Source organism: Pelodiscus sinensis, chromosome 3, assembly GCF_049634645.1.
Source record: "Pelodiscus sinensis isolate JC-2024 chromosome 3, ASM4963464v1, whole genome shotgun sequence".
Classification (NCBI taxonomy): Eukaryota; Metazoa; Chordata; order Testudines; family Trionychidae; genus Pelodiscus; species Pelodiscus sinensis.
Window position 1 is genome coordinate 97,038,266 of NC_134713.1, and position 14,001 is coordinate 97,052,266.

A 14,001-nucleotide genomic window follows, 5' to 3' on the forward strand; every position below is an offset into this window, starting at 1 on the left:
CTGGATCGCTTTTTTGATCCGGTTTTGAGGTGTGGATGCTCTCTTTTGAAAGAAGTCTGCAGTCTATATGTACCCAAAGGGTGTGTCTACACAGCATCCTTTCCTCAAAATAGCTTATTTTGAAATTTGGTGCTGTGTAGACGGTGTCAAATTTCAAAAGAAAGTGCTATTCCCACAAGTCCCTTAACCCTCGTGGAACGAGAGTCACAGAGATGCCAGAATAGCATGCGCCTGTTGTTTTGAAATAATGGGCCAGTTTAAAGACACAAAATTGCTATTTTGGGATACTTTGAGTATCCCAAAGTAGCCCTGCTGTCTAGACATAGCCTTATTTATAAATTACACCCCTGAAAAGCACTGTGTACACAAGCCTTATGTGTACACAAGCCCAGTCACTTACACAGATGCAGAATCTCCTGAAAGACGATTGTGCAATGACACTTAAGTCACACCTAGCCTTGCAGGAAGATGGACACTGCAGCAGTTGATATTCCAGCATTTAATTTAGTGGGTCTAGTAAAGACCCACTAAACTGAATGCTGAGGGCACCCCTATCAGCACTGGGAATCCTCGCTGTCGCAAGAAGTAAGTGAAGTCGATAGGAGCATTTCTCCTGGCAAACTGCCACTGTGGGAATGGTGCAAAGTTGAGCTTAAGGTATGTTCACTCCAGCTATGTTATTTACATAGCTGGAATTGCATGTCTTAAGCCAACCTTCCCCTGTAGCATAGACCTGGCCTTAGATTCTTTAGGGCATACCAGACACCAGTGTTTGTGTGTTTCTGAAATGACTTTAGAAAGCTTTCCCACCTCCCTTACTCTTTTTCCTTCTCACTGCAACTGTCCTCTGAGAAATATAGTCCATAATTCACACATTCATCATGCTCATCTTTAACAGAGGAGTCCTTCTCATTTAGAGGAGGAGAAGAGTAAATGGAGACACCTGCAATGCCACCTCCTGGTCCATGCCGAATCCTGCAACTAAGATAATGTCCACTCCTCATTGGTTTGCCCATTACTTCTCCCTCTTTGAATCCCGTCTCCTCCTTCTCCACTGACTCCCTCTTCAAATTTCACGTCTGTGCCTATAGATCCCCAAATAACTCTTCTCTGCTCATCCAATCTTGTCTCTTATCCAATCCTCACTCCACCACAACTGTCCACTCTGCTTATGATACCAGACTCAGCAAATCACTTGTCCACTTTTCCCACAAATATGTCAGTTCTTCTCTGCATTGAAGTCCTTCCTGAGCTAGTCCCCAAAATCACTAACCCCTTCTCTTTTAAATCCCGCTTGATGACTTAGCCTCAAGGAAGAAGTCAAGGAACATGTTCAACTAGCATTCTGCTTATTACTTTCACACATTTAGTTAATCAGAACCAAACATGCACCATGCTGTGCAATATTATTAATCGTCCTCCCAAACTCACCATGTTGTTACTTGTTCAATCATGTCCAAAATGAGTTTGTAATCTCACTAAGTCAGGGATCTTGATACACCTTTTGAGTGCCATTACAATCATTAATCATTGAGAAGGGACCCTCCCTCCACTTTGGGGGCCTGACTGTGCTATTAAAATTGAACCAGGCAAATGCTGAGTACCCCCCACTGAAGTCATCAGGAACTGAGAGTACACCACACCTTACTAGATCAGACCCTTTAATCACTCCTTACAATGACCTACAACACTGTAGATAATAAGCCACCCGCAGGTGCTTCACCCAGGTTAGTTCCTGGTGGGTCACCGGACTCTTTATTTACCGGGGGGGGGGGGGGCTGCAGGTACAGCCACTTGCAGCACCTGTTGGCCATGGGATCACAGTTGTTGGTCAATGGCAGCAGCACCAAGCAGTATCCCAGTCTGCACTGCTCCCAGTGGTCAGGAACAGCGATCCACAGCCAACAGGAGCTGTAAGCAGCCATACCTGTGGACACACAGGTAAATAAAGTACCTGCATCCCACCAAGGCCTAACTCTGGTGAACCACCTCCCGCTTATAGCCCACTCTGTGGTAGCTAGTTCCAGTGTTTTGTCTCAGCATTTGTCTAGTTGCTTACACTTTTCCTTGGACTAAAAACAGTTTCATTTGTGCACGACTGAGAGATACACGGCAGGCAAGAAGGCTCCTTACTACCTCTCTTTTTGAACATTGAAACTTGCCAAATATGTTACATTTACTGGGGATAAAGAAAATGAGTTTGCTTGAAGGCTAGTTAAGGGCATTTAACTTGTGTTCTGACCATGAAAGTGCATTTAGTTAATATGAACATTAGCTGTGATGGAATTACAAACTCTTTGGAGGAAAGGAATATGTCTTTCTGCATACATGTAAAGTTACAGCAGGGTATAAAAGATTATTAAACAATGAGGGATATTCACATACAATATTATTTTTTACACTGTATTGTTGATTTAAAGACCAAATCCAAAAGCCTCTATTCACTTTTTACTCCAAGAACTAATCCTTATTCAGGCAAAACTTCCATTGATTTTGAAGGGAGATTAGAAAAGTAAGAGCTAGGACTGAGCAAATAGTGGGGGGAAATTATATGCAAATATTTTCATACATTCTGAATGGCTTTTCAGTGTAGTCATGCTGGCACTCAATTTTTGTTTGCTTTCCCATGAACATTTGTGCAAACTGAATTTTATTTGCAGGAGTATTTGGGCAGCTGTTTAATAGTGCCCACACACACAATAGCAGAGAAGAAGTGAAGATGAATATAGTATACCGTTGAAACTTCAGGATATGTTTAAGTAGACAGAATGTAATTATCCAAGTAGAATTTTGGACAAGGCTTGGGAGTTAATGCTCCTGGTTTACCCAAAAATATAAAATAAACAAAGCTCACTTAATATGTCAGCTCAGAACACCTGTTTAAAGAATTATCTAAACATTAATAGGCCAGATCCTTGTATGGAGGCTTAACTTTGTGGAGCTCCGTTGTTTGCCTATTTTGGAAGTACAGAAGACACTATTTAATTAGGCTACAACTTAATTTTATCTCCCAGCCATTTAAAATAGTATACTTTAGATAATTCCATAATTACTTCAATATGTACCTGGATCTGACTGCACTCCTTCTTATCCATCCTGGTCCCCCACAACCCACTGCTTAATGAGGGTTAAGGAAGGCTACAAAGTGAATGGGGTTGATTCCCTGTCATACCAGTTGTAGGAGCTCTGAATCCCCTTGTTTCGGCTCCTTTAGAGAATACCTCCTTTAAACGTTAACCAATCCATTTTATCTGGTGTCTATATACCTGCCCTGTGGAGTATTGCAATGGACATCTGCCCCTCGTTTACATAAATTGTGACTCGTGGCTAATTACTGTTTCACGTTCTTCCCAGGAAAACCTCACTGAACTGCTGTGGTGAAGCTGGAATAAAAATTCCACTTCACCTTGGCCAATCTGGTGGTGAGGGAAAAATTGCTTCCCAGTCCTCTAACAAAGGAGCAACAAGGGCAGTGCCCAGAGCAGATGCTGACAAAACCCAGTCTTTCAGCACCTCCATGAGTGGTAAGCAGTGTTCCCTGTAAGCTGTATGTGTGTGTGTGCGGCCATTTAGGAGAGATTCAGATGCTTCCCAGCTGATTAGCAGAGTACCTTTCAGCTAGTTTTTTGTTTCTACTGAGGAAGAAGAAACCTTCTCAAGTGCCTTGGTGCACACACATTTATTCCACACGTGGATGGAAAAAATCCTCATGTGGATGAAAAAGACTAGAGAAAACGTTGATGGTAGGATGTGTGCTGCTCTGCTTGGTCCAGGTAAAAGAAGGCTTTTTAATGCATTCACTTGGACCTATATAGTCTCCACCTCTCTTCTGGTCACCTGGATGGGTGTGCCACTGACCTGGTCCCCAACTGCAGGGCTGTGTCTACATTGGCATCCCTTTCCAGAAAAGGGATGCTAATGAGACACTTCGGAATTGCAAATCTGCGGGGGATTTAAATATCCCCCGCGGCATTTGCATTTACATGGCTGCCACTTTTTTCCGGCTCGGGGTTTTTGCCGGAGAAAAGCGCCAGTGTAGACGCGATTTTCCGGAAAATAAGCCCTTTTCCGGGAGATTCCTTGAAAGTAGGAATAAGGGATCTCCCAGAAAAGGGCTTATTTTCCGGAAAATCGCATCTACACTGGCGCTTTTCTCCGGCAAAAACCCCGAGCCGGAAAAAAGCAGCAGACATGTAAATGCAAATGCCGCGGAGGATATTTAAATCTCCCGCGGATTTGCAATTCCGAAGTGTCTCATTAGCATCCCTTTCCGGAAAAGGGATGCCAATGTAGACACAGCCCAGCAGAAAGTTCTTCCCTGACTTGGGCTTTTAAGGGAGAAGTCACCTTTTCCCCCAAGCTGGACAATGGCCCACACTAAATGTGTAGTAAGGTCATTGCCCTTAATGTAGCTATGCTGATCTGTACTAGTGGTAGATCTGATCCATTGTTTATTACTCTTTTTTTCAAATGGTAAAGCTCCTTCATTTCATTATAAGCCAGCTGTCCTTTCTAGTTTTGATTCCAAACTGCTGATAAAGTTGGGCTTTATACCCAAAATTTACTCTTCATCTTTCCTTGCAATTTTAATGCATTTACCAATGTGAATGCCATGAAAAATTAAACTGTTACCTGTAGGATGAATGATTGCTGTGTTATAAGTGCATCCAGCTAGAAGTGTCCATTCTCTCTGAACCATCATTTCTTTGGAGAGTGCAGGAGAACTACAAAAGCAAAATGCATTGCTCAAGGACTTGGTGATGTGTTGTTTAGCTTCTTGATTTTTTTTTTATTATTATTTGTAAACACCGCATGAGAGTGCATTGGAACATGTAATTAAAAACATGTATGGGAAAATTATCAAATATAAGATTCTGGTTTAAGAGCCAGCAAAATATACTTTGAATCTTCTTGAATCTTCTTGCGGAAGGGGCTATCACCCTCAATCTTCTGTTGCTGACATTTTGGAAAAGGGTACTTTACTTTCAAGAGGCCACAAAGAAATTATATTCCCGAGTATTAACTTTTCCTCTTTATGGTACCATTCCCCTTACTCTTTCCATCTCCGGAAGTCTTTCAAACTAAGTCACCGAACATAATCACACCACACACACAAACTATTTACTTTGTACAAGATGATGCAACAGTTCAGGGAATAGAGTTATGGAGTAACTTTTATTCATTGGTAAACTGGCTCAAATAAAAACTTCTTATGCTTTCACTCTTCATTAAAACCTCTTTTGGGATTTTTGAAAAACTGCAGTCAAGTTCATTTGTTTCATTATGCACTTAGGCACTTTCTGCTTCTGGTCAGCACCAAAAGTGAAAGCATCGTAATATGGGAGCAAACACTGTTCCTACAGTCTGGCCAGAAAGAGACAGATCTCTAAAACCCAACAAAAAAGTCTGAAGGCCCCAATTCAGGGAAGTGTTCCTGCATGTGGTGATCCTTTTCAGCAAAGAATTTAAGCCTGCTTAGGTTAAATTGAGGTTAAGCACATGTTTAAATACTTTGCTGAATCCAGGCCTCCATTTTCAGACGCAATATATTTGGATAATGCATTTCAGCTTTTAAGATATCCTCATCACTGTCCCCATCACATACCAGCTTGTAAAACACATTTCCATCTGCCTTGGCTATTATTACAAGTAATCCCTAAGATTACTGCATTTGAAATAGGAAAAGGGGGAGAATCTCTCTCTCTCTGTTTTTTGTTTGTTTGTTAACCTACTGGTTGTCACAATACCTTGTGTTTGACCATGCCACCTTTGTGGCATTGAGAACACCAAATTCAGCTCACACTGCCGAGAAATAGGGCAAACACACCCCACAATTGGTGGCTTTTCTCCCACTAAAATATACCCAACCAGCCACAAAAGTAAACTTACGTCGTGGCACACTGGCTAGCAAGAAGTCATAAAAGCAGTTTTGTGAGTCATTCTAGTCTTTATATCACACCCCGCCTCACAAAACACTGGAGATGAGTGGTTCTCTGCAACCAGTATCGTCAAATGAAAGTTACTTCAGATCCCAAAGGACCAGCCACAAACACAGGTAAATATATAACTTAGCTCTTACTCAAGTAATCACATTGTTGCCAATCCTTTAATACCATGGTGGGCAACTTGCAGCCCACGGGCCACATGCTGCCCACTGGGGCTTTGAGAGCAGACCCCATGTCGGCCTTCTTCCCCCACAACCCTCTCTTGCACTGGAGCCCCACATTTCCTGCTCCTCTCCCTTCCTCCCAACACTTTCAAAGCACCATGAATGTGCTGATTCATGTTCCATCCCCAGAGTTGGAATGCCACAAATCAGCTGTTTGCAGCTGTTCAAGCTCTGGAAGGGAGGAGGAGAAGCAGGGATGGAGAGCAAATCAGGCAATTTGTAGCACTCCAAAATGCTGGGGGGTGGGGGCAGAAGACTAGGAAGTGCAGGGCTCTGATGCCCCAGTGCATGAGAGGTTTGTGGAGGTGAGGGGCAGATACGAACCACCTGCACCTGAGGCTGTAGGTGGAGCCCTACTGGGCTGCGGGCTGCTGAGGACCTGTCGCATCCACTATCCATGGTTGCCCATCTGTGCTTTAGTATCTAAAATCTAAAGGTTGGTTTATAAAAAGAGAGAGAGAAAAGTGAGGGTTAAAAGAATCAAATACGTTAATTGCAAAGTTCTTGGTTCAGAGTTGTAGCAGTGATGGAATAAACTGCTGGCTTAAGTCAAGTCTCTGTTTGCTTGCAAATCCTCAGAAGGACCTGAATCCCTGTATTAGAATGTTCCCACTAGCGTAAGTCCAGACGTCTGGGTAGGGAAGAGGCAAATTGGAAATCTTTCCAGGACCTTTTATAGCTCCATGTGACAGGGCACCCATTGTTCTTACTGTGGAAAATTACAAGTAAAGTGGAGAATGTCCTCACCCAGGCAAGTCACATGTCTATGCAGGATTTGCATAGTTATAGCAGAAGCCATTACCTACCCTCCAGTTTCAATGATCATAGGAAAGTCCAGTCGGTGCAGATGGGTGTCTCCTATGGTCAACTGTGACCTAAATGTGTGTTGTTGGGCCATTCAACTTGAATAGTCCCTTCAAAATGGGACTGTTGTTTAAATACTTCATGGATCCTACAACAGGGGCCAATTATTTGAAATACAAAAATGATAGATATATAATCATATTCAGCAAATCATAACCTTCCCATACATATCCTACATGCCACAGTTTGTACAAGACCTGTTGCAAATATATAACAGTGGTTGCAACAATGACCGGTGTGGTTATATTTTAGTCAGAGAATGTCACAGACCCTTTCACTGTTTTATAGATGGCCAATTGCACTTTGTCTCATGTTTCCACAAGGTGCCATGGCTTCCCTGTCCTGGAGAGAAATTCATGACCTACTAGAAGACACATTCTGGTAACAACAGCAACAATGTGTGTGCACCAAGGGAAAAGGAAAGGAAGACAAGGGCATGTTCAATAGTGTTGTTGCCAGGCCAGGCTGAAAGATTCTTCTATCAGCAAGGGAGCAGAAGTAACCCTAGTAACTTATAAAGATAATTTTAATATAATTTTTAAGACCTGCTATTTGAACTGTGTACTATCAGAAAATGGGATTTAAAAAAAACTTAGTTAATAGAAGTTTGCAGGATCCCTTCCAGTTCTATTGTACAGAAACAGTTCACATACGGGGACAATATGAGCCTGAAATCTGAGGAGGTATTGCCATTAACTTCAAGGGGCTTTAGAAGAGGCCCAAAGTGCTTGTTTATGCTGCTAGGCATAGCACTGCACAGTTGGTGGTATAAAGCCATTTCTCCTGTCTTGGGATACATCTACACTGCAGGGTTAAAGCCGAAATAAGCTACGCAACCTGAGCTACGTCCATTGTGTAGATGAAGTCAAAATAACTTATTTCTGATGTTGGCGCTGTCTACACAGCAGGAAGTCCAAGCTAGAGCACTCTTCCTCCAACTTCCTTTACCCCTCATAAACTGAGAGTTACAGGAGTTGGAGTAATAAGTCCTCCAGATCGACATTATTTTGACAGTGTTGAAATAACTCCTTGCTGTGTAGATGTGGACTGTTATTTTGGATTAACGTCCGTTATTCTGAAATAACACTGTTGTGTAGACACAACCTCAGAGAGCTTCTGAAGAGCTGGTGTGACCCCTTCCAGACACCTCAGGCATGCAGATAGTGTGCCCTTTTCACTTTCCCTCAGGAGGGTGCAAAATGTTTCCGTCTCTGCCTGGCCAGCACAGGAAGAAATGTTGCGGGGCGGGGAGGGGTTGGCGGAAGGGGGAATTCTCTCCCCTTCTACAAATGAAGGTGCAGTCTCTGGATGTTGCAATCTCTGCTCTCCAGCTGTGCCCATTTTGAGTATGGAAGGTGATGCATGTGGGCAGGGAGAAGACTTACATCCCCAACTTCCCTTTGCTTGTATCTGTGTGAGCTGGAAACGGGTACAATTTAAAATAGAGACGTGTTTTGGAGAGCACTGAGAACGTATTGCCACGTACCCTGTGAACATGGAATGTATACTTTCATTCTGAGCTGATTAAGTGTTCTTCAGAGATTTTTAGATGCCTTTTGTGAGTCTGGCTAGCTCAGGCAGCAGAGAAACAAAATATTCTTAATAACTACAATTGAGAAGATACTTCAGTGTTGTTTGAACCTTGCTTTTGTCCTCACGTCTTAGTCTACAGGAACCTAGTGTATATGATTCACGGCTAAAAGTTTTGGTTAGTTCCCTCCTCCCCACAACCCCGAAGGCATATGTTACAGACACAGATAGGAATGTTCTGTAGTAGCTCGGATGAAAACCTCAAGCAGAAGGCATTACTTGGAGTCCTTTGAATTTTTAACGGGGAGGGGAGGGAATGATACTTGAGGCCTATAAGTTAGTTCATCTTCAATGGTGGGTTTGTTCAGTTAAGGAAAACAGAATTTGTCCCTTTCGGGGTGGTTTGGACCTTTTTATATTTTGGAGATTCAGTGTAAAAAGCCCACAGATGCCTATCTGAATCTTTCCCAAATGACCGGTGTTCAAAATTAAAGTTGGAAATCTCATAATTATAGATTTTTGTGCAAATTTTTTTTTATTTCCTGCTTCCAGTCAGGCTAGAAATACTTCAGGAACAGCCACTTTCACATTATTTTAGTAATTCCGTTTCTGGTCCCAGATGGGACTAAGAAGTACAAAAGGGCTAAGATAGTTAAGAGAACATTTAATAACTTCAGAAAAGGCTCTAATCTGATTCACTTGGAGTCTTGAATGGAGGTTTGGGTCAGGGATATTTTCCCCTCAAACTACTTCCCTGAGCTCTCCTTACAAAACTGTGGGGGATGAAACTAACACTCATTGACAAAAACAGCAAGGGGTCTTTAAAGACCTAATAATGTAATTCTGGCATCAGATGCTTGAAGTGAAAGAAACATATGGTAGGGATACAGAGATGGCAGTGTTGCACCACTGCTAATTCAAACAGGATGGATGTGGCCTGCTCCCAACAGTGACAAGAAGGTGAGAATACCTAAAGGGGAAAATCACTTATTGTAATGAAAAGTCTCAGAGGGGTAGCTATGTTAATCTGTATCTACAAAAACAAGGAAACCTGTGCATGTTAGAGACTAACAGATTTATTAGGGCATAAGCTTTTGTGGGTAAAACTCCAATTCATCTGATGAAGTGGGTTTCACCCATGAAAGCTTATGCCCTAATAAATCTATTTAGTCTCTAAGGTGCTACAGGACTCCGCATTATTGTAATGAGAGCATTCCCAGTCTCAATTCAGATCCATTTTGATGGAGTCAAATTTGCATTTGAATTCCAGCTCAGCAGTTTCACACTGTAGTTGCTTCTGAAGTTATTTTGTTGCAGAATGACAACTTTCAAGTCTGTAACTGTGTGTCCAGGAAGCTTTAAGAATGCTCGATAGAGATCCTATAGGTGTTTCTCTGTCTGAGGGACTGAACCAAATGCAGTTGTAACTCAGGGCTTGGCTGTAGACAATGGATCATGTGATGCGTTTTGGAGGAAAGTTGGAAGCATCTTGATAAGTATAGCAGTTAGTAGGTTTCCATTATATGGTAGTGCTTATGTGACCGTCACTCATTTGCACTGTAGTATCCAGGAAGTAGATCTCTTGGGTGGAATGATCCAGGCTGAGATTGATAGTAGGGTGGAAATTGTTGAAATCCCAGTGGAATTCGGCAAGGGACTCCTTCCTATGGGTCCAGATGAAGGTGTCATCAATGCAGCACAAGTCAAGTGGCTGAGAGCTGAAGGAGCATCGTTCTAAGTCAGCCATAAAAATGTTGGGATACTGTGGGGCCATGCAAGAACCTATAGCAGTGTTACTGACTCCTGTGTAGTGAGCCAAAGGAGGAGGAAACTGCGAGAGCAATTCCTTGGTTTTATGTACTGTACTACTCGAATATTTTGCTCCATTATTTCTCTTGTTTCTACAGGCAGTTGGGGAAACTTATGTTACTTATAATTAGGGCTCGACAAGATTTTAGCCAGGCATGGCGCCGCAGCGCACCAAACTGCACGGCTGGTGAGCGGGGCTCACCGCCGCTTGTCAAGCCCTGCTTATAACTGTTCTTACTTGGGGACTAAAGCTGCCCTTGAATAAAGCAGTTAGGATTGTCAGAGGAAATAATGTCAGTAGCTAGGGGGCATCCCAAAGGTGCCAGTTGAGTTTCACCACATTGCATTTGTAATTTGTGGTGGTAAACTATGGAAGATAAAAAACACGGGGATGGGGAAGAGGTGGGGACTATCATGAAGGTAGTCGCAGGCCCAATATGAGTAGAGGCTTTGGACTATGTGCTGAGATCATATCAAGCTCTAGCTCCTGCTTCAGGAGCACCCAAAACAAGGTATTGCACAGAGAACCATACACAGAGAGTGCAGGCCAGTAGTAGGAGATAGGTAAATTAGACACTGAAGCACAGGGCAGCCACAGAGGAGACTGTGTCTGGTCTAAAAGAAACCCAACTTCTTTGAGAAGTGGCCAGCCAGCTCCACCCAGGACCCAAACTCCTCTGAGTGCAAGACACTTAGGTGACATGAGGATCCTGGGAAGGTGAGGAAAAGGAGACTTGGGATGGAAAAAGAGATGAAAAATTCCATACTGCACTTTTGACACATTGCTGTTTGTGAGGAGAAATGAGGGTGGTTCTACTTTGTGATGATGAGCGCTCGCTGACCTGCCTTTAATCCCATCAGCATGAAGAGTGGGAAAATTTTTATTCTGTTTGTTGTCCCAGGACCGGTATATCAAGGCTGGAGCCTTGAAGAGGAGGTGAGAGAGGGGAAAGAAGCAGTGAAGCAAAGAGAGAGTAGTGGATAAGGAGACCAGCAAAGAGAAGAAGGAGGAGGAGAACTGGTGTTTTGTTTTTGGGGGGTTTTTTTTGGTTTTTTTGGCATTGCACATTCTGCTTACAGGCTGCATTGTTCATAAAAACAAGAAGCCTGGTGGCACTTCAAAGACGAACGGATTTGCTCTCATTTTTGCTTGCCAATATCAGAATGAGGTAGCAATAAATGTGCTTGTATATTTATCCTCTTGCAGCCTTTTCCACTCCTCTTATGTCTAATGACTTTGGCCATTTATTGGGAGCCAAAATTACAGCCTTGAGTCAAGGGCACAGTGACACAGACAAGCAGTTGTGAATTGGCATTCCGTGAGTGAGGTGGTGCAGAAGAAAGTCTGAAGTTGCTTATGGAAGATGTAATTCTGTAGATTATCTAAAAACCACCTGGGCTAGGGATTTTGACATTTAATTTTTCTTTTCCTTTCCCTCCTAAATCTTAATAAAGAGGTTAGTCTCTGGTTAAAGCATGGGATTGGGAAGTCTGAGATCAAGGTTCTCTACCAAGCTGTGCCACAGAAGAGTGCCCTGATCCAGAGCAATTCGTTTAGACCCTGTTTTAGCATGGTCCAGGCCTAACTTTCAGCAAATGAGTCTCTGATTTCAGTTTGGCTACTCATGTGCTTATAGTCAGACATGTGCTTAAGTACCTAGCTGAAATAGGTGAGTCTTAATCTTTTTTAGTGTCAGCTTTCTGATCTTAAAACAGGAATTAAAACACTTACCCATCTTTGTGCATTGCTTTGAAATCTAATAATGTGCACTGTTATGAATAACTGTTTGAGATCAAATGAGTGGACAGCAAAGTTATGACTAGCACAGTAGAGTCCCTATCATCTGACCTAAACAGGACCGACACATGGTCGGATTACCGAATATGTCGGATGATACAGACTCTACTGTAGAGAGCAATGGAACAGGTGATGCCGGGGACGAAGTCTCTGCAGAGCAGCACCAGCTGTTCCGTTGCTCTCTAGAAGCTGCTGCTGCTGCTGCTGCTGCTGCCGCCGCTGCTGCTTCTAGGCAGGAACAGCAGCAGCTGCAGCTTCTCCTAGAGAGCAACGGGGCAGTTCTCTCGGCCCGCGCTGTATCTGACCCTGCAGCTCCCGGGGACAAAGTCCCCAGGAGCTGCAGAGTCGGATAAAGCGGAGTGTCGGTTAATCCGGAATCCACTGTAATTAGACTTTGTACACTCCCCTAAATTTTCTCTCAGAATAGAAGTAGAATGAGACACTTGTGTTTTGACCAAAGTCCATTACTTGTAGGTACTAGGGATGTAATAATCTTTTGCTTATCGGTTAATCGACTATATTATCAGTTAATGTTATATACTATGTGCATTTCCCTCCCCTCCCCCACCAGTAAATTTTTTAACAGGCTGGCCAGGAGCCTAGCACAGTCCTGGCTTGTGACAGATCCAGGACCTCCCCACCTGCAGCTCTGCACTGAAAGTGTATTAGGAGCCAAATAGGCAGGCAGCCTGGCTTAGTTTCAGCTTGTGCCAAGTTCGGGAACTCATACCTCTCCTAGACAGGGGCTGCTGCCACCCCACGTTGCTGCCTCTTTATTATGGTTTTTAAACTGGCTCCCCTAGCAGACTAGCTTCCTTGGCTTCCCTGAGAGTTCTGGTATGAGCCCTGTTGGATCTGCCAAATGATGCTATGACACTAGTGGATATAACTAGCTGGACACAATGAGTATGCATTTTGCACATTACAGGAGCCAATGCTTAAACCTGTATCCTCATGGCCTATAGGCAATAGCCCTCTCCCCTGGTGACCCAAAGGAGAGCCTCCCTCTTGCAGACCTAGTGGAAGCAGTTTTCCAACTCTTTGAATGTGTTACAAACGAATACAATTGCTGAAAAGCCATGTTAAAGTGCCCATGGAAACAAAATATTTCAGAACAAGCATCTCTGCCTCTCCTGAGTAAGCAGAAAGGAAAACCCCTTTGCATGGGCCCAAGCCCTTTTACTTAGTATGGGTCCAATAAGGATGGGAAACCAACACGGGTTTTTGAGCCACACACAGAGGCAGAAGTGGAAGGAAGAGGGATAAGATTATAGCAAGCAGCATAAAAGTTAAAAGAAAAGTACAAGAAAATATGAATGCCAGACAGATGGATTTGCAGGGGGAAAAAAACAACCCTCTGTAGAAGACCAATCAAAACAAATCCAAAGGAAATTACAACATCAATGAAAAGACCGCTTTAGAATTAGTAAAAGATGGTCAACAACAAGGTAACCAGACAGATGAGAGAAGAGGAGCCAGAGAAAGTAAACAAGACTGAAATGACAGAGAGAGATTTTTAATCACTATTATTCATGTAGTGCCATAGGTGCATACAGGACTTTGCATGCAGATCTCATTAACATGCTGGGCTGGAGTCCAAAAAAAATCCAGAGGAATTCTACTGAAGCCAATCAAATTATACTCTAGGTTTTCATCTATGCTGGAACTAGTGTTGCTGGGGGTGCAGCAGCACACTCTGGCTTGAAATGGTTTCCATCTGATGCAGGGTTTACGCTATGGTTCAGTGGCTCTCGGCACCCTCACTGTACAAATTGTTCTAGCCCCCCTATAGATTCTCAATCTCAAGGTTGTAGTGGCCTTCTTTGCTTCC

The 14,001-nt window shown here is 43.1% G+C and overlaps 1 protein-coding gene across 9 annotated transcripts in view; it reads left to right on the top strand.

Moving 5' to 3' along the window:
- The window catches only part of PDE7B (phosphodiesterase 7B), a 264,944-nt gene that overhangs the window by 149,049 nt on the left and 101,894 nt on the right, over nucleotides 1-14,001 (top strand). For 3 of the 9 annotated variants that reach the window (XM_075924236.1, XM_014573966.3, XM_075924242.1), the window contains one exon: nucleotides 3,355-3,524. The exons of the other annotated variants lie outside the window; for them this stretch is intronic. In XM_075924236.1, coding sequence (XP_075780351.1) covers nucleotides 3,355-3,524 — 170 coding nt within the window. The remainder of the gene's footprint in view (nucleotides 1-3,354; nucleotides 3,525-14,001) is intronic. 9 annotated transcript variants of the gene reach the window in all.